We start from the raw sequence: 27,584 nt of genomic DNA on the forward strand, positions 1-27,584 counted from the left end.
AAATGAAATCAGTGATGTCAATAAATCTCAAGGGGATACACTGAAAACAAGAGTCAGAGGCCAAATAAACTATCCTTACTTATAAATTTGGTAGCCTGAGATAATTACCACTCTTTTGAAGGCATTAGGTGTTCTAAATAATTTACATCTCTACTGTAGCACTCAGTAGTATTAAAAAAAGCAATATAAAAACATTTATGTCTGGGAGACAGTGAGGGGTCACATTCTACAGGACATTCCCTTCTTGTTTTGTAAGAATGATATCCCACAAAATTAAAAAACAAACTACAGCTTTAAGGCCAACATAAAGCAGAGCTTTAAGCTAATCAATGATAACTAATAGAGACTAATAAGCATGACATTGACAGAAAGAGATGAGAATGTTCTACTCGTAGCTTGTTACTCTGAAAATTCAATGGTATTAATATTTAATACCAAGCACTAAGTTGGCTCAAAGGCCTGTTAAAAAGCAGTCCAGGAAGTGTTCCAATTTCTTGGCTCCTGGCCTCTTACAGAAGTGTTAACTGTACCAGTTTAGTTGGCTTGGGTACTCAGAGAGCAGAATGACTCTGAAAGTTGTTCTTTTTCAACAGTTTTCATCAAGATGCTGAGTGCCTGTTCAAACAAATATTTTGGAATCTTTTCAATGCAGATTCTTTTTAAAAATATACAACTCAGCATATTTTAACTGAATTATTAGAAACATATGCTAAAGCTTCATCTGAGAAAGCAAAAAATATGAATTATATTTCTAAATTGAACTTTTGTTGAATTTGAAAACACTTAAAATTGAAACTATACAGAGAATATTCAGAATAAAACATTTTTTGAAACTTTTTCTTTTGAACAGTTTCACATGAATGCTCCCTATCAATGGTACTTCTCATTTGAAATGCAGCTCAACTGTGTCACACTGGAAAGAAATTATAATATTTCATGCACAAGTTATGTTTATCTCACCTTAAAAATATTTATGGTCATGCTACAGAAAAAAAAATGTTTTTAACATTCAGCAAAATTTTTAAAATATTTAAAAATGTGACTCAAAACCCTGTATTTTCATTTAATACACTTATAAACAAAGAAACCTTATTTTTACCTAACACCTTTTCTAGGTTCCACTCCTTAAATTCCTTAAAAATTTTTGGCTTTTAAATCTGTCTCCACCCTTCTACTGACCAGTTACGCTTCTCTGAAATTTACTAACAATTCCATGACTCTTAAGAAGGTTCATTCTCACAATGAAGACTCTTGATTTAAAACTATTTCTTTATTCACATCTCTATGGAAGATGAAACTCTCAAACACCTACCAAATTGGAACTGTTTGTTAGAAAATGAAAAGAGAATCAAGTATTCACAAAAACCCCATGCAAATAAACATTCAAAATAATGAACCCACTGTACTTGTTTCTACCTGTTTGGTAAAACACTGTGTATGCTGGGCAGCTTTTCAATAAAGAAGACAGAAAAGAAGTTAATCAAGCCATTGTGCCTAGATATTTGCTGCTATAAGAAAAATATTGGTAATTTCTGGCTTATAGACACATTTCTTGCTTCCTCTGATGCCTAAATAACATTCTCTTCCACAAAAACCCTGCCCTATGCTCCAACTTTACTCAATGTCTCCTATTAGGGAAATTAAAATGGAGGAAGTCTTGTTCAGACTTCAGAAGCAGGAGAGCAGGCCTCTGACCCACTTCTGACCTGCCTGGGTACTGCCCGGATTCCATGCCTGCCTGCAAACACAGCAAGTCAGGCGGCGCTTTAGATAAGAGAGCAGGTTTCGAAATTCTTGAGCCCCTGGAGGTCTGGCCAACACCCTGGGGTCTAGCAAAATTCTAGAGGTGAAACAAACAGCATTGTAAAAGTTAAAAAAAGTCAGAGCTGCATTTTTGTGTCTGGAATTATAAGTGGGAGCCCTTGAAACTGCAATCTGAAGTCTCACTCGTGGTTGGATGCACTGCCTGGGACCTTTTCCCAATTGGGACTCCAGATTGCTGTTAATGAGGGACTTCCCAGCACTGTTTAAGTCTGGAGGTCGGCTGGCCTAATTTGGTGCTGTCTCTATTGTTTCTATTTCTCTTCTTTTAATGACTGTATGTTGAAATTAAGTCAAATAATCCCCTATTAACTATTGAAATTGTGTGTGATGAGTGGTTTCTTTAACAAATCCTTTGAACCTAAAAGGAAAGTAAAAATTTCGGTAAAACATCTCCAAAGGTTGAGCCTATATAAGCTCTTCTCTTTTTATTAGGGTTAATTACTTTATTGGTTCTCTAGTTTATGAAATATTGTTTAAGTGCCAACAAAGTATTAAGCACTGTGTTAAATATTAAATAATCAACAGGACATAGAGCCTCAAGGATCACAGTCTACTGGAGAAGAGAGGTAAGTGAGCAATTTCAGTTCAGAGAGGAAGAATAGAAAAAGAGAGAAAGTGATTATGAGCAATAATAGGAGCAAAAAGGTTGTGTGATGCTGGGTACGTGCAGAGTACATAGAAGGGGAAACTAAATCATGTCTGGCAGACCACAAGAAAACTATTATTGAAGTGAATCTGAAAAGATACAAAGGAGTTAATCAAGGATGAGGAAAAGAAAAAAAATTGTGCTTTAAAGAATGGAAAAGTATGTAGAAAGAACCCAGAAAGGGAGCACGATAAATGTTTTAAAACTACAAGTAGTAAGAAGAGAAGTAGTGAGAGACGAGGGAAACCTGAGTTAGTACCTGCAGGACTTCACATGCCAATAGACATAATCCTAAAGGGACAAATTCTCAGTCTTCTTAGTTGATTCCTTCTCAAACCCCCAATCCTTAAATGTCAGGGTAATCCAGAGTTGAATCCATTTTCTCTTCTCTATCTACACTCAGTCTCTTGGTGGACTCATTTAGTCCCATAACTTCAAATATAATGTGCATGCTGATGGCACTCCAACTATTATCTCCAGCCTGAACTCCGATTCACATATCATAACTGCTCTCTGCTACCCCTCTACCACCCCATCTCTAGGATTTGTGTACCACACTAACCCCAGTACCTTCCTCACCATTCCTGACACACTGAAAGCATGCATCTACTTTAGGACCTTTGTTATTACTTTAAACAGAGGCTCTGAAGGCCTTTCTCCTAAATGTTTTCATGGCTTGCTTCTTTACTTCTTTCAAGTCCTTCCTCAAGGTCCCCTTTCTCAATGAGACATTTGGTTATCCTTGTCACCCTACCTAAAATTTCAACCTCTGTTCTCCATCCCTGTCATTTCTTATACCATCTCTGCTTTTCTGCCTTACATTTTCTCTCTAGCATTTATACTATCTAGCATAATATGTACTTTTTATTTACTACTGATTACCTCTAATAAATAAAAGCTTCACGAGAGCAGGGATTTTTGTCAGTTTGGTCACTACTCTATTCCCAGGGTCTAGAACAGTACCTGGCATATCATAGGAGCCCAATAAAATACAGTGAGTAAATACATTTTGAAATCACTTTAGAAATATAGAAGTTGGAAAAAATACTACAAAGATTTCCCATATACACTTCATGCAGGTAAACCCCCAATGATGACGTCTTATATAACCACAGTATGACCATCAAAACCTATATTGCTTTTATAATCAGAAAAAAAGTTAATCAAAAATCATGAAGATAACGTTTTTAACTTTTCTTTAGTTTAAAAAAATTTTAAATAAATACCTGGGGGAGAAATGATGGAGGGAATAATCAAAGTATCAAAAGCTATAAAAAATGAGAAGCAGCAACCTAAAGGAAAATTAATTTAGTATGGTATCCAAAAGCAAATTAAAGACTTTTCAGGATTAGAGAATGATTGTGTCAAGTGCTACTGCTAAGTCAAATGAGATGAGGACTAGTCTATGAAATGACCACTGGTTACCTGCATGTGAGCAGTTTTGGCGGAGTAGTTAGAGCAAAATCCTGAATGAACTGGGTTCAAGAGAAAAATTTGGTATGGTGAGTACAAATAATCCTTGCAAAGAGTTTTCTGTAAAGAGGAATGAGAGCAATGAAGTGGTAGCTGAAGAGGTAAGTGTAAATACTATAGGAAAATGCTTTAAAAGCATAGAAAATATAAAAATCACCTATAATCCTACAACTGGTTATCATTAATAACACTTTACCAACTTCCATCTCATGGAAAAAATATAATGACACAGCATAATATGTTCATCAGAATGGTAAAATTTAACAATCTCACAATATCAAGTACTAGTAGGAGGCAGAACAATGGAAACTCTACTGGAAATATAAGCTGGTAAAACCCCTGTGGAAAAGAGTCTGGCACTATCTAGTGAAGTTGAATATGAAAGTGAAAGTGAAGTCGCTCAGTCGTGTCCGACTTTCTGCGACCCCGTGGACTGTAGCCCACCAGGCTCCTCCGTCCACGGGATTCTCCAGGCAAGAGTACTGGAGTGGGTTGCCATTTCCTTCTCCAGGGGATCTTCCTGACCCAGGGATCGGACCCAAGTCTCCCGCACTGCAGGCAGATGCTTTAACCTCTGAGCCACCTGGGAAGCTGAAGTTGAATATACATATACACTGCTGCTGCTGCTGCTGCTAAGTCACTTCAGTCGTGTCCGACTCTGTGCGACCCCATATACACTACTACCCATCAAATCTACTCCCTGGGATATATCCTAGAAGAGTTCTCGTATATATATACCAGGAGACACATACAATAATGTCATTCTTTGTAAAAGTCCCACAATGGAAATATCCCAAATGTTCAAAAGTAGAATGAATAAATAAACTGCTGATACTTATAGAATAAAATGCTAGAAACCACTGACAATGAAAGTAGTTATGTACCACTTGGATGAAAACTATAATGCTCAACAAGTCACAAAAGAATATACACAGTAGGATCCCATTTACATGAGATGCAAAAACAGGTAAAACTGAATTCAGTATTTAGGGATACATAGACAATAAATAATAAAGAAAAGCAGGAAAATGATCACATAAATGTCATGAGAGTGACTACCTATAGGGAGGCAGAGGGATGTGTTTGGTGAAAGACACACACCTTCAAAATAGCTTCAAAACAGCTGCTGTGCAGCTAATTTCTAGACTTCACTGTTGGTTGGATGGGTGTGGGCTTTATGAATTTTTAAATTGTACATATGTACCATACACTTTTCTGTATACTGTATATAACATATGATTAAAAAGAACTTTAAAAACAGATCTTAAAGTAACATATTCTTTCAAAATTCAGTAATGAGATCAAGAGGGACCCAAAAATTCTTGTGTACCATACAGAAATTTGCTGGTTATCTTGTGGCAAAATATCTTAAAGATTTGTTAAACTTAAATAAGAATTAGCTACCTTTTTTCTGTAACAAGACAATTGTTCCAAATTTGTTGACCTCTTCTATGATGACTTGTGGCTGTCAAGAGTATGCTACATAGGTACCCAGAAGGTATCCAAAACTAAAATAACTCCCCACATACCTAATCTGTCTCCCTTCAAAGTAAAGATATTGTAACAATGACTGAGAAAGAAGTTGCTTTTTGAAAAGTAATTTATTGCCATTCTGAGTGACATTTGGGATTCTGGTTCCCTGACCAGGGATCCAACCTGTGTACCCCGTATTGAAAGCTTGGAGTTTTAACCACTGGTCTATCAGGAAAGTCCCTGAAAAAGCAGTTGCTTTTTAAAAAACTCACATTATACAGAAAATATTCTGATAATGGATGTTTAAAAATGTTTCCATTGTTACATGATTTTATTGTTGAAAATAATGTCTGTCACCAATAAAACTCAAAACTGCAATTTTATAGACACGGATTAAAATTTTTCTAATGTTTAAGAACTTCCAAAGAATCTAAATGGTCTTTGAACATGTTATTAACCACACAAAAAAATCAAAGTAAAAATTGTAATAATGAAGCAAATGACAACACCAGTATCTAGGTATTAATTTTGTATAATACTAAGTATTAATATCTTCACTAAAAAGTATTCAGAGTATAAAATGGCTAAAAGTCAGTGACATTAAACATTCAATTTATTTCAAACATGAAAATTTACATTTTGCATAAAACAGTATAAAAAACATTATAAAGTTATAATTCCAATGTAAATTATTAGATCTGAGTATATCTAATGATTCTTTCTCCTTTGTATCCTTCTCATCAGAGTACCTTCCAAATGGATATCCCTGAAGTATTTAGCTCCCCTCTAATGTACTTTCAGACCCGTGAGGTAGCTCCTCCATTCTGGCCAAGAAGCTACTGGCTTGTAACAGTTTTGATTTTAATTCCAGTTAACCTGAGAAGGATGATTCTGTTAATTTCTCCCTCGCCTCAGGAAAGAGATTAGCTGCTTTCTGAAGGCTCTCTCTAAACCAGTGTGTGTTTTTAAATTTTTTTGTAAAGGAGAGGAGAGGTGGGAGGATAGACTGGAAAGAGAACCAAGAAAGGTGAACAATGCTACCGGTTGTTTCCAAGTTAACAGTATTAAACCAATAAAAACAGGAGTATTTGGGGCTTTAAAAATATTAATAACAAGGAATACCAGAATACAAAAACTAGCACAGCAGTCACTAAATGTGATTGAGTCATATTGAGAAGGATAAAAATTTACCAGGCAAATTTCAACAAAAACTTCCATATATTATTGTAGGATGAGCAGAAATGAATTTCAAATTATCTTGAATTACTATTGTGGCAAGGTGTTAGAAGATTTTCAAAAATAATAAAGCATATTCTATTGTTATTGTTAATATTATAAAGTAAAAATAAAAGTTTTAATGTACTGTTAAGTAAAATTTAAAGTTATTTCTACTGGGATTCCCTGATAGCTCAGTTGGTAAAGAATCTGCCTGCAATGCAGAAGACCTGAGTTCGACCCCTGGGTTGGGAAGATCCCCTGGAGAAGGGAAAGGCTACCCACTCAGTATTCTGGCCTGGAGAATTCCATGGACTGTATATTCATGGAGTCACAAAGAATCAGATACAACTGAGTGACTTTCACTTCTTCAAAGTTAATTCTATCAAGATCATTACATAATTTTTAAATTTCTATTTTTGTGTTTTATAATATACATAATACAGAAGTACACATACAAAAAAATAAAAAATGAAACAAAAAGAAAAAAAAGTACATATACACACATATAAATATATACAGTTCCAATTTTTCAGCTTATTTTTCTTAACTGATAAGGTTGGTATGATAAAAAAGTAAATGCTGATAAATACCTGGCTATGGGTATTTACCTGATAAATACCTGGCTAAGGTTATGGGTTCTTTATTTTAAAATTCTAGGCTGTTACTTAGTCACAAGTAAAAATCTTTCTTAATGACACATGGACAAAGAACTTGACCTGAATATTAATTCTCAGGACTATACAGTTTAATTAAATACAGATGCTGCTAAGAATGAATTTACAAATTCTTTCAGTGCAATTCATGGTTTCAAATTTTGGTTTTTAAAAACCCATAAATTGTTTTAATTCAACTGTGCTGAAATTAAACAATCTCTTCTTTCATGGTTACAAAATGATCAATAAGATAAATGTAAGGTTCTTTTTGTTTGTTTTGATTTTAGTATCAGCACTGGAATGAGGCCAAAAGAATTGTATAAATAAACATCAGGAACTTTCAACAAAGTTAAGATGCTAGAAGCACCTGTAAGTATATACAAACATAACAGTTCTTCAGTTTTTCTCTAGGTTGATATAAAACAGTAACACCACCACCACCACCACCCCATCCTATTTTTTACCTAGAAAAAGCAGTTCCAACAGAACACCATGAGTGACATTCTACAAAGTAAGATTGAAGTGAACTGGCTCAGTCGTGTCTGACTTTTTGCAACCCCATGGACTGTAGCCTACCAGGCTTCTCCGTTCATGGGATTTTCCAGGCAAGAGTACTGGAGTGGGTTGCCATTTCCTTCTCCAGGGGATCTTCCTGACCCAGGGATCGAACTCAGGTCTCCAGCATTGCAGGCAGACACTTTACCCTCTGAGCCAATGAGGAATGTGAAATTCCCAAGAGGGCACACTCTCCAAGCACATTCTTTCTTTTGCTCATTTTATCAGAATGCTACAGTAAGTCCCAAATTGTCTCAATTTCTTTAACTGCAATAAAGTAAGAGTATTATTAATTTTTGGAAGAAAAGAATTTGTCTTAATTATAAATTATAACTAAGATATACTTAATTATATACTTAGTTATAATTATTTATATTAATTATAAATAAGTAATAATATAAATTATAGATATTATAGGCTTCAACCCTCAATGTCACACCCATTATTACTCTCCTTCTTACACAAATCTACCAAAAGAATTTCTGGAAGAGAAATAAAATGTCTAGTTTCAAAGCCTAATTACTCCCCATTAAAAAGAAAAAAAGCAGGGGAGAAGAAAATTGCCAGGCCAGAATTTTAACTAAAATTTCCTCAAAAGCTGGAAATGTAATGAAATATTTCACTAAGTATATATATTGAGACAAGTCTTATTTTTGATATATACTATGATTCTTCAGATGAACACTAGAATTGCTTTCTTCATTACCTTAATTGTTACCTAGTAATTGAAAACACAAAAAATTCATCTACTCTTTAAACAGATTACCAGAGAAAAAGAGCCTTGCTCTTATTCCTCTCCCATAACTTAAGAAAGGAATACTAAGGCGATCAAACCAGTCAATCCTAAAAGAAATCAACCCTGAATATTAATTGGAAGGACTGATGCTAAAGCTCCAATACTTTGGCCGCCTGATGCAAAGAGCCGACTCACTAGAAAAGACCCTGATGCTGGGAAAGATTGAAGGCAGGAGAAGAAGGCAACAGAGGATGAGATGGTTGGAAGGCATCACTGACTCAATGGACATGAATTTAAACAAACTCCAGGACATAGTGAAGGACAGGGAAGCCTGGTGTACTATAGTTCATGGGGTCCCAAAGAGTCGGACACAACTTAGCAAATGAATAACAACAACTTATCAAGCTTTAGAAATCTTTATCATGACCCTCAAGAAAGGTAAATGGGGACTTCCCTGGGGATCCAGTGGCTAAGGGCTGCATGCTCCCAGTGCAGGGGGTTTGATCTCTGATCAGGGAACTACATGTGTGGGATCCCACACACTTGCAACTAGAAGTTTGGATGCCACAACTGAAGATCTTGCATGATTCAACTAAAACCTGGTGGAGCCAAATAAGATTAAAAAAAAAGGTAAAAAGACACTAGAAACAAATGGTCTACATAAACTGGCCTTCAACCCAAATGGCAAACACTGTAGTAGCCTGACCAGAATCCACGGTTGGTTGTATGCCATGTTACTTAGCAAACCACTCCCAAAATAACCGAACAGTCTGATAAGGCAACAGTCCAACATGAAATCTGCTGCCAACTGGCTCTTATCAGCTAATTCTACATATAGGAAAGTTTTATAAACAATTTAGTGAAAAAGAAAATAAACAGTGCTAGAAAGGGGATTCTGACACAGGAACTTCCACGCATAGATGGCAGGAGTATAAAGTTGCACAGCCTTTCTAGATAACAATTTGGCTATATAGTAATATATAAAAAAACCTTAATTCTGCTTTCCATCCTTTTATTCTAATAATTATACTTTTGAGACTCTACTAGAAGAAATCAAAATATGGTATAAATATGGCATGTAGAAAGCTGCTAAGCAAAGCATTATTTAAAATAATTAAAATTGTGAACAGCTTAATAGTTAAACATTGTTAAATTATGATATAGTTAAATAAATAATATGCATTTATATAAAATGATATTTAGAAATAATTCTTAATATGGAAAAATGATCATAGCTTTTGGGGGCATTTCAATGATCCTTAACGATAATTTTTATTGTAAAATTTTTTACAATTCCTTGAAATCTGGTACTTTCCCCTTACTTATTATTCTTAGCCTCAGTCATAATCCCTAGAATTTATGGCTAAATTATCTAAGCTAAAACCCTTAGAAAACCTTGCCAAAGAACTCTAGATGTGCTGCAGAGGCCTAAGGTTCAGGGAGAGGCTGGAGACTGTTTAATTATCTAAAAGGCTCATTAGATTAGAACAACTATTAGAAGCAACTGTGAGGGTGGAGAGAAATTAAGGTGAGTGGACCTTACTTTTTTAACTTTTCCAGAAGTACCAGTCCCTACAGTTGCTTACACCTAAGTCCAGTCCCTCCTTGCAGACCAGAGGTTGTTAGTTACAGCCAGATAGGACAAGTCTGGCCCATAGTCTGTTTTTATCAATAAAGTTTTTATCAGAACACAGCAAGGCCCATGCAGTTACGTGTTGTCTATGGCTGTTTTCATTCTACAATGGCAAAACTGAGTGCATGTACATATATTATTATATATACATATACAATATACATATATATAAATACATATCAAATATTTATAACCTCTCTTTTACTTTTGCTGAGTGTCTATCTCCTTCCCCAGAGTGTCTAGCACCAAAAGGAGCTTAGTGAATGCTTACCGACAAAAGGAAGGGATAGAACAAAAGAAAGGGAGGAAGGAAGTAGACAGCAAGGGACAGAAGCAGAGAAGGAGAAAAAACAGGTAGGCAGGCAGACAACTAAGGAATATTTTGCAGAAGTAACAACAACAAGTAATAAAAATTTAAATTGAAAAAGTTAAAAAAATTAAAATTGTATATAGTATATGATCTCATTAAAACATCATTGAAAAGGATAGGAGAAAATATACTAAAATGCTTTAACAACACTTGCCTCTGTATGATAGGTTTATGCTTCTTTATGCTTTTGTCTTTTTCCAGAACCTTCTCCATACAAGAACAAAACAAAATCTCCTCTTAGAGAAAAAAGATAAATTTATCATCCTATAGAAGTACAGTTGACTTAAACACTGTTTGTAAGAAAATGGGTTTTTCACTTTGTATATACTATTTTTATCCTATATTATGGGAATGCTATATTTTCTGGATAAGCTGTTTTTTAATAAAAGTCATACACTGTTTATATTGAGGATAATACAGATGTTATATAAGAAAATAAAAATCACCCATTAGAAATAACCAGTTAACAGTCTAGTATATTTTCAGATAAGTATAGACCCACATACATGCACTCTGCACTCAGGTGCACAGAAACATGAAATTAGTTTTACTTGCTTTTGAGCTTTACATAAAGTGTAATAACACAATGTGTGTTTTTCTGTTTAGCTTCTTTCGCCAACATTGTCTTTCTGAGGTTCATCCATATTCTTGTTTGCAGCTGTAGATTGTTCATTTTTATAAATGTGTAATATTCCATTACATGAAAATATGATTTATTTAACCATAGCTGGTTGGTGGGTATCCAGGTTATTTCCAGTTTGGCACTCTTATGAATAACTTATAATCTATATTTTTGTACATGTCTCTTGGTGAAATGTTTCTATTGATTACAAATAGTGTAATGCTATTTGTAATTACACTAGCAGATAATTGCTAGTGTAATTACTAGCAGATGCTAGTAATTACTAGCTAGCAGATAGTTACAAACTAGCTTGTAACTATCTAGCAGATAGTTACAAGCTAGCAGATAATTACATGCTAGCAGATAATTACAAACTCTCTTGCAAAGCGAGAGTTTTGTAATGCTAGCAGATAATGCTAGCAGATAATTACAAACTCTCTTGCAAAGCGATTATACTAATTTACACTTACTCTAGTACTGCATAATCACTCCTATTGTTCTACATCCTTGCCTTGATTTGTTTTCATCATTGATTTCTTACTTTAGGTTACTGTTTTCTGTCTTTTGTTCCCAGATTTTCTATCTGGGCCCTTTTTTAATTAAGCAAACATTTTCTATGAGTTTGGTTCTTTTTTATATTTTTAGCCAGTGCCAAAATTCTCAATCTTATTTCAGTTTCCTTGAACATATTAAAAATAGTCTTTAAAAGTCTGTTTCTGATAACTCCATCAGCTGGATCATCTGTCAGTCTTTATTGTATATCCAAGTCTCCAATTTCTAATCATGTTGGTTTATCTTCTCTGCCTAGCTATTTTTAAGTACCTGGCATTGTACTTAATGGAATTTTAGTATACAGAAAATAGTATAAATAAGTTGAAGGCTTAGAATAATATTATTTTCTTTAGGAAGGATGTACATTTGCTTTGAGGAACCAATTTAAGACACTTAGCAGACCTAGATTACTTTAATTCAATTTTAGGAACTGAGATGAGTTAAAGTTGAGCTACAGTCTCTGAAAGAAGACCATTCTATTTCCTGTTCACTCATATTTCTAGGCTTTTCAGCTTGAAGTTTGCAGGGACCTGCCTACTTTTAGTGAGCACTGAATTCCAATTTTTCTCCCTGTGGCCTTGTAAAGCTGTCAAAAGTTCTGTCAATTTAATAGCTTCTCAGCTAATAAACTTAAACTAGAATTGGCAGATACTCTTGAGGAAATGCTGCACTTCCCTTTCTTGGTGCCCTCCTTCTTCGAGATCTAGATCCTACTGTTCTTGTCTTATCAGTTCTCCTATGTCCATAGGCACATTAAAACAATTGGAGGGGTGGTAAGTTTTTCTAGTTATTCTAAGCAGTTGGTTGGTCCAAATTCCTTAGTCTGCCCTTGTCATAAGCAAAATCTCCCTTGTCCTCTTTAATTAAAAAAAAAGTAATAGATTAACAAGACTTCCCTGGCAGTCTGTCTAGTAGGTCTAGTAGCTAAGACTCCACATTTCCATGGCAGGAAGCATGGGTTCAATTCCTGGCTGGGAACTAAGATCCCACATGCTGCATGGCATGGCCAAAGAATTTAAAAATAAGTAAAATAAAAATACTTTATTAAAAATGATAGATTATTAAAATATTAATTCACATACTGTAAAATTTACCCATTTAAATGTGTGATTCAATAGTTTTTAGAACATTCATGGAGTTGTCTCTCAAGCACCAAAACCAATTTTTTGTTTTTTGGCTATGCCATATAGAATGTGGGATCTTAGTTCTCCCATCAGGGGCACCACTTGTGCCCCCTGCAGTGGAAGTGTGGAGTCTTAACCACTGGACTGCCAGGGAAGTCCCACCATAATCAACTTTAGAACTTTTCATCACTCCAAAAAGAAGTTCCATTATTCCCTCTCGCCAGTATCTGCAACCATTAATCTTCTTTCTGTCTCTATTGCCTTTACCTAATTTAGATAGTTCATATAAATTGAATCATATATTTTTTGTGTGTGTGGCCTCTTTTATATAACATGTTTTCAAGGTTCATACATATTGTAGCATATATTGACACTTTAATCCTTTTTTTATGGTCAAATAATATTATGTTGTATGGATATACTACATTTGGTTTACACATATATCAACTGATGGATATTTGGATTGGTTCCACTTTTGGCTATTATAAATGTTATGGACATTTCTTTATATTTGTTTGGACATATGTTTCAATTCTCTTGGGTATATACCTAGGTGTAGAATTGTTAAGTCAAATGATAATCCTGTATTTAACATTTCTAGGAATTATCACCCTGTTTTCAAAAGTGGCTATACCAGTTGCAAAAGAAGTCATGGGTATGAAATGAATAGTATGGGAAACAAAGTCAGTGTAGTATCTTTGTATGGTGACAGATCATAACTAAGCTTATTGAAGTGATCATTTTAAAATGCACAGAAATGTCAAATCACTATGCTGTATAAGAGGAACGAACTGCATTACAGGTCAATTATACTTCAAAAACAAACAAATTCATAGAAATAAAGACTAAATAGAAATAAAGACTCTACCAGAGGCAGGGTAGAGGAGGAATGGAAGAAGACAGGCAGTGAAAACATATAAACTTTCAGTTACAAAATAAATATGTACTAGGAATATAATGCACAACATGATAAATACAGTTAATACTGCTGTATGTTATATATGAAAGTTGTTAAGAGAGTAAATCCTAAGAGTTCTCATTATAAGGAAAAATATTTTTTCTGTTTTTAAATTTTTGTATCTACATGAGATGATGGATGTATATTAAATTTATTGTGATAATCATTTTATTATGTAAGTCAAATCATTATGATGTACAGCTTAAACTTATAAAGTGCTGGATGTCAATTATATCTCAATAAAACTGGAAGGAATAATGAGTGGCTATATCATATTTCAATTCCACTAGCAATGTTTAAGGATCATGCCCTCTTTTTAAGCAATTATTTTTAACACCCAAATTTACTAGCCTTAATAAAACAGACCAATTATGTCTCAATAATGCTGAAATAAAATAGAAAATATTTATAAAAATTATTCTCTAACCATAATAAGTGAAGTGAAGTTGCTCAGTCATGTCTGACTCTTTGTGATCCCATGGACTGTAGCCTACCAGGCTTCTCCTTCCATGGGACTTTTCAGGCAAGAGTACCGGAGTGGGTTGCCATTTCCTTCTCCAGGGGATCTTCCCGACCCAGGGATCGAACCCAGTTCTCCCACATTGTAGGCAGACGTTTTACCCTCTGAGCCAACTATAATAAAGGAGAAACAAAATGAAAGTAACATACTAAAGTAATAACAATTTTAATATATAAGAGCTAGGGCATAACAACACTCAAAGACAGGATGAAGACCAATGGCTACATCAATTTATAATAAATAAGCCAGAATTTAAGAGAAGATTAGAAGCCATTCTATGGAAGAAGTACAATAAAATAAAAAACCAGAGGCATTGGTAGACATAAAAACTAGTGTTAGAATAAATAACAATAAGTCAGATATGAATTTGATAAAAGAGAAATAACCTTAATTGAAGTAGTGATACATGCCAAGTTAAATTATAAGCTAACTGAAAAAGAAAAAATGAGGAAGTGTGATGATGTTGCAAATGAATCAAACTTTTTAAAATACGTATAGCACCAAAGTAATTTTCTATGTCACTTTATAGAAAAGTATTTCTTAGCTTGAAATGTTGAGGCATTCACTTATCTCTTAATATTTAAAAGCCCTTAGAAACTATACTTGGGGACAAAGAAATACAGAATAGATTGCAAGATGAAATCTTAAAACAAGAAGCCATAGGAAAATTATATAGTAGACTTTTGGAGACAATTTGAGATTAAGACTAAAATATAACAGGCAAGACAAAGATACATAATCTCAGTATGTTTCTTTTATATCAATTCCTTATCTTTGGGCTACAGTCATCCATTAGGCTTTTGACGAGATCCCTAAATTTCATGAGCCTCCAACTTAAAATATTTGATTTTGTCTGTTTGTTAAAAGGAGTTTTAATTTTCTTTAATAAGAAAATTGAATGAGTTTGCAATGGGTTTCATCACTTTTGCAGTAATGATATAATTACTTAAGAAAGGAAAATCCAAATGGAGTTGGTATTGCTGAGAGTTTTCTGAAAGGGAGCCAGGAAGCCATTAAGGAAGTATGAGTTATGCAAGTCTCAGCCTGGATGGAGTCTGACCTTTTGACCTGATAAGCAAGTTATTTAGAACATCTGCCAGAAACTCAAGATACTTATCAGACCCTTACCCTAAAATAACCAGTAATTTACATCTAGGACCCCTATCCTAAAACAACTTGTGATTCCTTAAGGATGAATAACAATTCTTTCCAGGCAAGTATTAACAATCTCATGGCTTTCTGTCTTTATAAGCCCCTGACTTTCTCAGAACACTCTTTCAGGATTACCCAAATGTGTGTCTCCTGAATTATAATTTTAAGACACCCCCCTCCCCCACCGCCATAAACTCTTTTCTTATTTGCAGCCCACTACACTTTTTTGGGGGGGGCGGGGTTGATACACTAAAATCCTTTTCAACTGACAGAGAAAAATGCTAGGCCAACTCTTCATACTCTTTCCTCCCAACAAAACACGCTTGATTGACTGGCCCTAACGAGCACTAGTCATACTCCATTATTAGGCTTCCTCTTTCTTCAGATTTGTCCAAATAATGTTAATAAGGGAAGATGAAAGGGAAGAAAATAAAGAACTAGTTTGCAGGCAAGGGAAGAAACCATCAGATAGGACAGACAGATCTAGGGAAAGAAATGGAAGCACCTCAGGAAAGCAAATATAAATGCAAAAGGACAGTTAAGCAAAGACATCTGGAAAGACTGGCAGAAGTAAAAGAACCTATGAACTAGAGAGAATAAAAAGGTTCCAATGAAACTCAAAATAAGATCCCATTCTAACAAAGTCCATAGTTAGATTTAAAGCATCTCTAAATCCATGGCCAGGATTGCCCTCTTTAAGCATTTAGCAAAAAGAGTTCCATTGGAGAAAAATAATGGTGGAAAGTAGGGAGAAGAGAGGTGAGAGAAGAAGACTAAAGAGGGAGAGAAAAGAAGAGAGGCAAGAAGAAGGGAGAAAGGAGGAAGGAGAGGGAAGGGAACAAAAGATATAATATACAATCAGCAAATTGGTCCTCAGCTCCAGGGCACTGATATGTGGGCATGGTCAAGGGCCCTGGTCCTGCCTATTTAACATGGATGGCAAGTTCCTCAAAATTCAATTACACAGCTCTGGAAACCAACACTCCTGGAAAAACTACTTTACTAGATCTGTATAAATCCCCAACTATGAAACTGAGCCTCAATAATCAAATAATCACTTCCAATCACTGTTGTTGGCCTAGGACACGTTAATAGATAAACTCTTCACTTTGTTATGTGCTTGCTCACTCTCACCCAGTAGCTCTCTCTCTCTCGGACCACAGATAACAAACAGAGTCAATTCAGGTTGCTATCTAGTGACAGTATTAATGACAGATAAAAGTGAGAGAGGCCAGTTTGCACATGGGCAGACAAATAAACACTTTAAAAAAATAAGGGCCATAAGCATGCTTGGTATCTTTGAAGGGCACCCAGAAGACTGCCTATTTTAAATATCTACCTCTACCCCACTGGCTTACCAGAGTCCTTGAAATGTTATTAGAAAAATCTAATCCTTAGGTTAGGCTTTTATATTTCTAGAATTCTCCTTATTAAAATGCAAATAGTTATGAAAAAGTAACAGACTAGGTCTTTGACACATCAGATTGCTTGCCATCATAACATTAATCAGACAACAGAGCTGGCACCAATAGGATAGATAAACATTAGTGAATAAGGGGAGGAAGAAAAAGTATAATTTACAATGAATTGTTTAGAGGGAATTTTTGAGTGAATTCCCTGAGAAAAACTGGACACACAGAGATGAGTAAGAAAGCTGTAGGTACTGGGAGAAATGCAAGAGGAAACAGAGTTTGAGAAAACTGAAAAAGGGAAGTTCAAATCCCAATTTGGTTTCAGGCTGGCTGGGAGGGTCAACTCCCAAAGGTTATAATCCCAGAGCAGCAGCTGAGCATGAAGCAATCCTGAATACCAGCTCTAATATCTGGTTACCAGAAAGTCTGGGAAAAGCAGCAAAACAAACTCTAAGGCCAGTGACTCCCAATGGCATATAACAAATACAGTATAGGAGATTTCTAAACCTCTCTGTCCCCCTACCCACATTCTTCACCCCAAACCAGGTGAAAAACTAATAAGGGAGGGGAGGGGAGGCATGCAGAGAGAAATATGGATTTGTGTAATTTGCAAAAATTCTCCAAATGATCCAAATGCTTATGATTATGACATGTATGGTTCCTCTACAGTGACAAGCTCCTTCATCTACCTAAGTCTAATCAGATCCCCAGTCCACCAAAATGATAAGCAAGTCCAACACACTTTCAGTCCCAAATATTTCTTAAAATTTTTATGTTTGAACTAGAACATGATTTTGATTGCCACCTAGTGGAAGAGACAGAGTCAACCACAAATTAAACTGAGAATAAGCAATCTAAAAGTATCAAATGTTATTTTTTATATTCTAACAGCTGAAGACAGTTTCCCAAAGTGTGGCTATACGAAAGATGATTTTAGGTAGCACGAGGATAAATGCTATTTTAACTCCTTTGTATTTACTGCAATGTATATTAGAAAAAAGTATAAATGATACTTCATCATTTCACAAATATGTGAAGATAAGGCTAAATTAACATTAATTTTTTCAAAGTTAATAAAAAATACAGTATATCTGAAATTTATGTATATAAAATGAAATAACCCACATTTTAGTAGAAATATCAGTATTTTAAGATATTCCTGTTTTTTTCCCCATCAAATAAGTTCCTGAAATTATTTCACAAGAAAATTAGCATTCAATACTGCTAAACTCCTATAAAAATTTGCCTTCCTTAAAACATGCTTACCTAGACAGTTATCCTATGATTGAAAATAGTTGATTCCCTCTTATTTTGACAAATTTCATTATAGAAAATATACTTCCATTTAATCTAAATGGTTAAATACTCAGAGAACTGTTTGAACTCCTGCCAACCTATTGCAGTGGAATGCACTTTAATGACCTGTGTTGTATCGTCACAGTGGTCAATTATTTATCATAGAATTCAGAGGTTTCAAGAAAGTTCCGAGCATTTAATCAGCATTCATTACTCCTTCTATTCACTGATACTGAATCATACAAGTGAAAATTACAAGATTCATTTCATTATCTTCTCTGATGACCACTTTAAATGACAATGATACATTTCTCAAGTGATAAATTTCATACTGCTCAACCTGCTAAAAAAGACTAAAAAATTAAGTATCTGGAAAATGGAAACAGGATTATCAAGAATAGTTTAAACCAATCCTCTTTCATCCCCTGGACTGGAAACTCCTTAAAGCCTTAAAATCAGCATTTTTTTGCCATCATAACATTAAACAGACATTACAGCTGGCACCAATAGGATAGATAAATAATAGTGAATAAGGGGAGGAAGAAAAAGTATAATTTATAAAGCATTGTCTAGAGGGGATTTTTGAGTGAATTCCCTGAGAAAAACTGGAACACAGAGATGAGTAAGAAAGCCCTAGGTCCTGGGAGAAATGGAAGAGGAAACAGAGTTTGAGAAAACTGAAAAACAGAAGTTCAAGGAATAGGTGGGGTTGTTGAATAGTTGGGTATTTACCTAACAGTAACTGCCACATGTCCCACCTAAAGCACTCAGCTTCTTTCTGAGAAAACAACACTCTTACAGTTTCCTATTTACTCCCCTGGACTCATTTATATATATTTGCAATATATATAACTTGTTAATGTCTTTACCCAAATGGCAGTATACTATATACACTGACAGCTCTGCACTTCACTTTTTTCATTTAACAAAATAAGTTGAAGACTTGTTCCATTTTGATATGTAATACAGTCACTTCCTTCTTTTTAATGGGTGAAAAATATTCCATTGTATCAAGGTGCCATAATTTATCTAGTCCTATAAGAAAAGACATTTTTGTTGTTTTCAATCTTTTGCTATTACAAAGAAACAGTGCATCAAACAACTCTGTACATATACTATTTGACACTGCAAATTAATGTTTAGAAGTGAAACTGCTGGGCCATGTAAACTTTGGCATTGGTTTCTGGCATTTTTTTTGGCGAGGGGCAGATCACATTAATTTTGTGGGTTAAAATTTAAAGAGCATGACACTATATTTTAGAGTCTTCCCTACTGAGAACAGAATATCCCTTTTTGTTACATGTAATACCTTATTAACTAGAACATACATACTTAGTCCTTTCTAAAATATGGAGGCATCTAATAATCCAGGACATCTTTTAATCACTGTCAGCCAGGTGGCAGTCATGAAAGTAACTGCTCCTGGTGGCATGACAGTTCATCTGTGGTCATTTCAATGATCAAACCATTTAGAGACCATTCACTTTTCACTTTAATGAATTGGAGAAGGAAATGGCAACCCACTCCAATGTTCTTGCCTGGAGAATCCCAGGGACGGGAGAGCCTGGTGGGCTGCCGTCTATGGGGTTGCACAGAGTCGGACACGACTGAAGCAACTTAGCAGCAGCAGCAGCAAGGAATAAATATGAGCCACAGTGTTGTTAGAAAGCTTTTTGTGACACCTTCTGGTAAGATCAGGCAAGTACAAGCATCAAAACTAAAAAGTGTCAGTGATTTGGAAGAAAATTCTTTCAAGAAATACTACACTATCAATGCTCTTAATCGTAATATGGACAATTTTGTGTGAGCAGGAAAAAATAATGATTTTTGATGACTGCAAGTCAAAAAGTGATTCAGAAGAAGCAGGCTGTATGTGAAGAATCAGATTGTAATATCTTAACTGATATATTTTGTTTATATTTTTGATTTTGTAATCGCACTAGAATTCTAGTAGGTACAAAAATAAAATTCTAAGTTCTAAGAAATTGTTGCATCAGAGGTATGGGCAGCAGTTTATGTTAATTTTATATTAAAAAAAAAAAAAAAGAACAACCAAAATCAGTACAACTTTTAATCAGCATCTCAGATTTGAATAAACATTGTGCTGTTATTTTAGTATTTTAGAGTTTCTCTCATATAGATTTTGCATATTCTTAAGGCTATTCCTATGTATTTTATCTTTTCCTCCATTATATTTTATTATTAGAATGCTATTGATTTTTGCATATTTTGTAAACAACCACCTTACTGAATTTTTTAATATAAACTGTTATTATAAATTGCATTTATAATAATTTTTCAGTGGATTCTTTTGGATTTTCAAGGTAAGGAATGAAATAAATTTTAAACTCTAATTATCTTAAACTATCTGCTAGAATTTAAACTCAAAGAAGGTAAGGATTATAAATTATTTTTACTGTTCTATTCCCAGCACTTCCCATACTTGTGCTCAGTTGCTCAGTCATGTCCAACTCTTTGCAAACCCATGGACTGTAGCCCGTCAGGATCCTCTGTCCAGGGAATTCTCCAGGCAAGAATACTTGAGTGAGTTGCCATTTCCTCCTCCAGGAGATCTTCCCAACCCAGGGATCAAACCTACATCTCCTACATTGGCAGGTGGATTCTTTAACACTGAGCCACTGCGGAAGCCTGACCGCGTAATACATCGCACAGATCAGACAATCAATATGTATTTGTTAAATGAGTTACATGCATATTACTTCATAAAACTTACCTCAGCCATCCCTGACAGAGATACGGAGTTTAGTCTAAAAAGTCAAATGTAAGTGAGAAAATGTATTCATATATATTTCCTTTTATATACAAACATACAGACCCTGTAAGAAATTAGATATTTTATAATAAAATCTCTATATATTTGGTTATAATGAGTTCTATTTTAATAACTAAAAGTCTTAATTATAAAATAAATGTTTTATTTTAAACACTTACCTTTTAGATCTTATATCTGATGAATCAAACTGGATATTCATAGGTCCAGGATTTATTTCATGATCTCCCTCAGGGATGAGAAGATGCCTAGAATCACTATCCATATTTGCCATTTTTCTCAGACTGTAAGCACTAAAGAAGTCAGTCCTGTAATAAATCAGAAAAGAGAAATAATTTAAAGTTTAATATAAGAATTATTTTACTACTGATAGGTAATACATTTGCATGTATAAGAAATCAAAAACACAGGAATTTGCTGAAGATATCTTAATGAGATATATGTCTAAAATACTTATATTATCAGAAACTTGCTAAGTTGAAAAGGAGTTACTACTTATTTTTCAGCTTAATAAAAAAAGAAGCAAGGCAATCCATTTCCAGTAATAAAACAGATTAGGCTATTTGGGCTCATTTTCCTGCAGAAAACAACTGAAAATACTGGATAAAATATTAAATTTTTTTTTTTGAAAATAGGAAAAGCAGGCCATTTGTAGGTGAATTTAAGGAACCTAGAAAAGTAAGTAGCTCAAACAAGTTGGTTCCATTCTAAAGGTATTCGCTGTGCCAGGAGAAACTGTGCTGGGGTTTTCAAGATCTTGTGGAATATTAGTGAAATAAAAAACAAACCCCAAAATTCATCCAAAGTAAGGAACGAGTATAGTAAGAAATCACTCCCTATCCCTACTTCCCATACAGCTGTGACTACAGAGCGCTTCACCATCAGATTAGGAGTTAACAGGAAGTAATCCCAAGGAGATCCAACCAGTCCATTCTAAAGGAGATCAGTCCTGGGTGTTCTTTGGAAGGAATGATGCTGAAGCTGAAACTCCAGTACTTTGGCCACTTCATGCGAAAAGTTGACTCACTGGAAAGGACTCTGATGCTGGGAGGGATTGGGGGCAAGAGGAGAAGGGGATGACAGAGATTGAGATCGCTGGATGGCATCACCGACTCGATGGACATGAGTTTGAGTAAACTCCGGGAGTTCGTGATGGACAGGGAGGCCTGGCGTGCTGCGATTCATGGGGTCGCAGAGAGTTGGACACAACTGAGAGACCAAACTGAACTGAACTGAATCCCAAAGAAAGGTAATGCCAAAGAATGCTCAAACTACTGCACAACTGCACTCATCTCATACCTAGCAAAGTAATGCTCAAAATTCTCCAAGTCAGACTTCAACAATATGTGAACTGTGAACTTCCAGATGTTCAAGCTGACTTTAGAAAAGGCAGAGGAACCAGAGATCAAATTGCCAACATCCGCTGGATCATGGAAAAGGCAAGAGAGTTCCAGAAAAACATCTATTTCTGCTTTATTGACTATGCCAAAGCCTTTGACTGTGTGGATCAGAATAAACTGTGGAAAATTCTTCAAGAGATGGGAATACCAGACCACCTGACCTGCCTCTTGAGAAACCTATATGCAAGTCAAGAAGCAACAGTTAGAACTGGACATGGAACAACAGACTGGTTCCAAATAGGAAAAGGAGTATGTCAAGGCTGTATATTGTCACCCCGCTTATTTAACTTATATGCACATCATGAGAAATGCTGGGCTGGATGAAGCACAAGCTGGAATCAAGATTGCTGGGAGAAATATCAATAATCTTAGATATGCAGATGACACCACCCTTATGGCAGAAAGCAAAGTAGAACTAAAGAGCCTCTTGATTAAAGTGAAAGAGGAGAGTGAAAAAGTCGGCTTAAAACAACATTCAAATAACAAAGATCATGGCATTTGGTCCCATCACTTCATGGCAAATAGATGGGGAAACAATGGAAACAGAGACTTTATATTCTTGGGTTCCAAAATCACTGCAGATGTTGAATGAAGCCATGAAATTAAAAGACAATTTCCCCTTGGAAGAAAAGCTATGACCAACCTAGACAGCATATTAAAAAGCAGAGACATTACTTTGCCAACAAAGGTCCATCTAGTGAAGCCTATGGTTTTTCCAGTAGTCACATATGGATGTGAGAGTTGGACTATAAAGAAAGCTGAGCACTGAAGAATTGATGCTTTGAACTGTGGTGCTGGAGAAGACTCTTGAGAGTCCCTTGGACTGCAAGGAGATCCAACCAGTCCATCCTAAAGGAGATCAGTCCTGAGTGTTCATTGGAAGGACTGAAGTTGAAGCTGAAACTCCAATACTTTGGCCACCTAATGCGAGGAGCTGACTCATTTGAAAAGACCCTGATGCTGGGAAAGACTGGAGGCAGGAGAAGGGGATGACAGAGGATGGTATGGTTGGATGGCATCACCGACTCCATGGACCTGAGTTTGGGTAAACTCCGGGAGTTGGTGATGGACAGGGAGGCCTGGCGTGCTGCGGTCCATGGGGTCGCAAACAGCTGGACACTCTGAGCGACTGAACTGAACTGAACTGAAAAGTGCCTCACTCCCTCACAAGAGAATCGCAAACAAGTTTTCTTGACACTGACCACAGCCTGTGTGTGTATGTGTCTGTGTGTGTGTCTGTGTAGAGGGAGATATTATATACTACAAACTGTACCTCATGGATTTGCAAGGTGATCAAAGAACACTTAAAGCTGTGAACATAATTTCAGGTTACTTGCTTGGTAGAGCTTATAGGTAACTGGCTGAAGCAAATGTAAATCTTTTCTTTGAGGATCCAGAAAACATTGATCCTAGCCCTCAAAAAAGACCTGCAAACAGTTTTTCAAGAACAATGAACAGTACACTGTCAAAATAAACCAGCATATAAAGAAATAAAATGCTATTAGTGAGAACCAGAAGAAACAGCAGAAATAGTTTCACAAAGGCTTCAACCACATTTTTATTATCAGAATAAGATAATAAAACAATTATGATTCCTACCTTTAAACAAATAAAGGAAAAAGTGGATATTTTCAAAAAGTAACAGCATGTTTGAAAAGGACAGAGTGAACTCTTAGGCCCAGATAAATAACAACAACAACAAAAAAATAAAACAAAACATAATAGCCAAAATTTTAAAGTCAATGGGTGTATTTAAAAGTTGAAGAAAGGATGCTGGCAACATGGTAGAATAAAAAACTACCTTCATCTTTTCCCGTCAAAGTACAACCAGTAAAACATCTATAAACACAACAAAACTGCCTCCACCCAACACACTAGGATGCTGGAGAGTTCCATACATCTGTACATCTAAGAGTGAGCAGACTAGATAGAATATATAGAAGAGGGGGAAACTGAGGGAGGGAGAAACCAAGAGAAGAGTGGCCCTCCAGCTCTAGCAGCTGAAACTGCAGCCCCAAAAGACTGGTTGGCAGCAGGGGAGGTGGGCACACGACTCCTGCCTCAGCAGCCGCCATGAACAAACAGGCCAAGACAGAGAACCTTACAACACTGCACCCAGCATAGATGCCCCTGCAATCCTGGCTCTTCTCTCTCTTCTCCCTTCCCCTGCAATGTCAGAGCCTGTAATTCAGGAGACCCTGGATATGACGTAAGAAACCACCATCCCGGCTATAGCAGAAGGCAAGGCACCGACAACCCAGGAGGCACAAGAAGCAATAATGAGTGCCCAAGGTAACACTGCTAACAGAGGTGATGGAGGATGGAGAGTGAAGATTCAAATATAACTACAGGTAGTTCAGGTAAGAGAAACCAAAAGATTGTGCACCACTTACTGGAAAACAGAAGAAAGGCCTCTAATTTCTAATCTATTGAATCTGTTATAATCAACAAAAAAGGTGTTTGCCACTTGAAAACTGTCTGTGGAGAAACAGCTCATCAGGCACCATGAACCATAGTAACACTGCACTACAAAATGACAATTCTCCAGAAACTAAATGTAAAGTAATGAAATATTGTGACGTAATTGAAACAGATTCAAAATATTTGTCATGAAGAAACTCAACAAACTAAAGAAAACTCAGAAAAGCAGATTCAATAAGCTCAGGAATAAAATTAATGAACAGAAGTAATACTTTAACAAAGAGATTTAAACTCTAAAAATAGAAATAAATGAAAATTCTAGAGCTGAAGAATTCAGTAAATGAAATGAATTACAAAGCAATGGAAATAGAGCAGACTGGATAAAAGACAGAATCAGCAAGCTTGAAGATAGAAATCTAGAAATAATACCAGTAGAAGAGGAAGAGAAATAAGATTTTTTTTTTAAGTCAGAAAATTCTACAAGAGCTGACTGACTCTTTTAGGAAGGACAACATTAGGACATTGGGTATCCCAGAAAAGAAAGAAGGGAACAGAGTTTATTTAAAGAAATAATAGCTGAGAATTTCCCAAGCCTGTGGTAAGAATTGGATATACATGGCTATGAAGCTAGGAGAACACCTAATAACCTCAATGCAAAAAGATCTTCTCTAAGATGCATTATATTAAAACTGTCAAAAGGGGCTTCCCTGGTGGCTCAGTGGTAAAGAATCCATCTGCCAGTGCACAAGACATGGGTTCCATCCCTGATCCAGGAAGATCCCACATGCCAAAGAGCTACTAAGCCTGTGCGCCACAACTATTGAGACTGTGCTCTAAATCCCGGGAGCCACAACCACTGAAGCCCACGTGCCCAGGCATGCACGCCACAGTGATGAGAAGCCCTTGTACCACAACTAGAGAGTAGTTCATGCTCGCGGCAGCTAGAGAAAGCCCATGCAGCAATGAAAACCCAATAAAGCCATAAAAAATAACAACAAAAAACTGTCAGAAGTGAGTCACAATGAAAACATTTTAAAGGTAGCAAAGGGAAAAAGGATAATAACCTATAAAGGAAGCTCCATTATACACAGAAAATCCTACACTGCCACCAGAAAACCACCAGATGTCATTGATGAATTCAGTAAAGCTGCAGTATACAAAATTAATATACAGAAATCGGTTGTTAATTCTACACACTAACAATGGACGTGAGGAGAAGGCAATGGCACCCCACTCCAGTACTCTTGCCTGGAAAATCCCATGGACGGAGGAGTCTGGTAGGCTGTAGTCCATGGGGTCGCTAAGAGTTGGACACGACTGAGCGACTTCCTTTTCACTTTTCACTTTCATGCACTGGAGAAGGAAATGGCAACCCACTCCAGTGTTCTTGCCTGGAGAATCCTAGGGGCGGGGGAGCCTGGTGGGCTTCCGTCTATGGGGTCGCACAGAGTCGGACACGACTGAAGCGACTTAGCAGCAGCAGCAACAATGGACGTGAGTCTGAGTGAACTCCGGGAGTTGGTGATGGACAGGGAGGCCTGGTGTGCTGCGATTCATGGGGTCGCAAAGAGTCGGACACGACTGAGTGACTGAACTGAACTGAACTGAACAATGAATTACTCAAAAGAGAAATTAAGAAAATAAGTCCATGTACCATTGCATCAAAAAAGAATAAAAAACCTAGAAATGAACTTATCTAAGGAGGCAAAAGACCTGTACTCGGAAAACTACAAGACACTGATGAAAGAAATTGAAAATGACACAAATAGATGAAAAGATACACCATGTTCATGGGTTAGAATTAATACTGCTAAAATGACCATACTACCCAAGGCAATCTACAGATTCAATGCGATCACTATTAAAATACCAAGGGCCTTTCTCACAGAACTATAGAAAAATAATTTTAAAATTTGTATGGAAATACAAAAGACCCTGAATAGCCAAAATAATCTTAAGAAAGAGAAGAGTTAAAAGAATAATGTTCTTTGACTTCAGACTATACTACAAAGCTACAAAAACAAATAATAATAAAAATAAAAACTATGACATAGGCACAAAAACAAATAGATCAATTAAACAGGATAGAAAGCACAGAAATAAACCCATGCACTTATAGTCAATTAATCTATGACAAAGGAGGCAAGAATATAAAATGGAGAAAAGAATTTTTTCAAAAAGTGCTCAGAAAACTGGACAACTACATGTAAAAGAATGAAATTAGAACATTTTCTCACACTAAATACAAAAATAAACTCAAAATGGATTAAAGACCTAATATAAGACTGGAAACCATAAAACTCCTAGAGGAAAACATAAGCAGAACATGCTAACATAAATTACAGCAGTATTTTTTTATCTGTATGCTAAAGCAAGAAGAAGGGGATGACAGAGGACGAGATGGCTGGATGGCAGCACTGAATCAATGGACATGAGTTTGAGCAAACTCCGGGAGATGGTGAAGGACGGGGAAGCCTGGTGTGCTGCAGTCCATGGGGTCACAAAGAGTTGGACGTGGCTGAGCAACTGAACAACAAATGCTAAAGCAAAGGAAATAAAAGCAAAAATAAATATGACCTAATCAGAATTAAAGGTTTTGCAGAACACGAAGGAAATCAAAACAGACAAAACAGACAGTGTACTAAATGGGACAAAATATTTGCTAATGGTATGACTGATAAGGGGTCAAAATTCAAAATATATAAACAGCTCATACAACTCAATGAAAAAACCAAACAACCCAATTTAAAAATGG

The 27,584-nt window shown here is 35.8% G+C and overlaps 1 protein-coding gene across 50 annotated transcripts in view; it reads right to left on the reverse strand.

Moving 5' to 3' along the window:
* The window catches only part of SLC38A9 (solute carrier family 38 member 9), a 95,570-nt gene that overhangs the window by 60,469 nt on the left and 7,517 nt on the right, over nt 1-27,584 (reverse strand). For 34 of the 50 annotated variants that reach the window (XR_015148777.1, XR_015148771.1, XR_015148783.1 and 31 more), the window contains one exon: nt 21,170-21,316. Coding sequence is in view for 12 of the 50 variants with exons in the window: in XM_086361727.1 (XP_086217853.1) it covers nt 21,170-21,316 (147 nt within the window). In the remaining 38 variants the exon portion in view is untranslated. Of the gene's footprint in view, nt 1-530; nt 616-14,264; nt 14,471-20,951; nt 21,055-21,169; nt 21,317-27,584 lie in introns of those variants that run through there. The other 16 variants (XR_015148779.1, XR_015148773.1, XM_086361739.1 and 13 more) reach the window with 4 other exon arrangements.

The sequence above is a fragment of the Bos grunniens genome, chromosome 20 (genome assembly GCF_055505025.1).
Source record: "Bos grunniens cultivar Pamir isolate PY7600 chromosome 20, Bosgru_T2T1.0, whole genome shotgun sequence".
In the NCBI taxonomy this organism is placed as follows: Eukaryota; Metazoa; Chordata; class Mammalia; order Artiodactyla; family Bovidae; genus Bos; species Bos grunniens.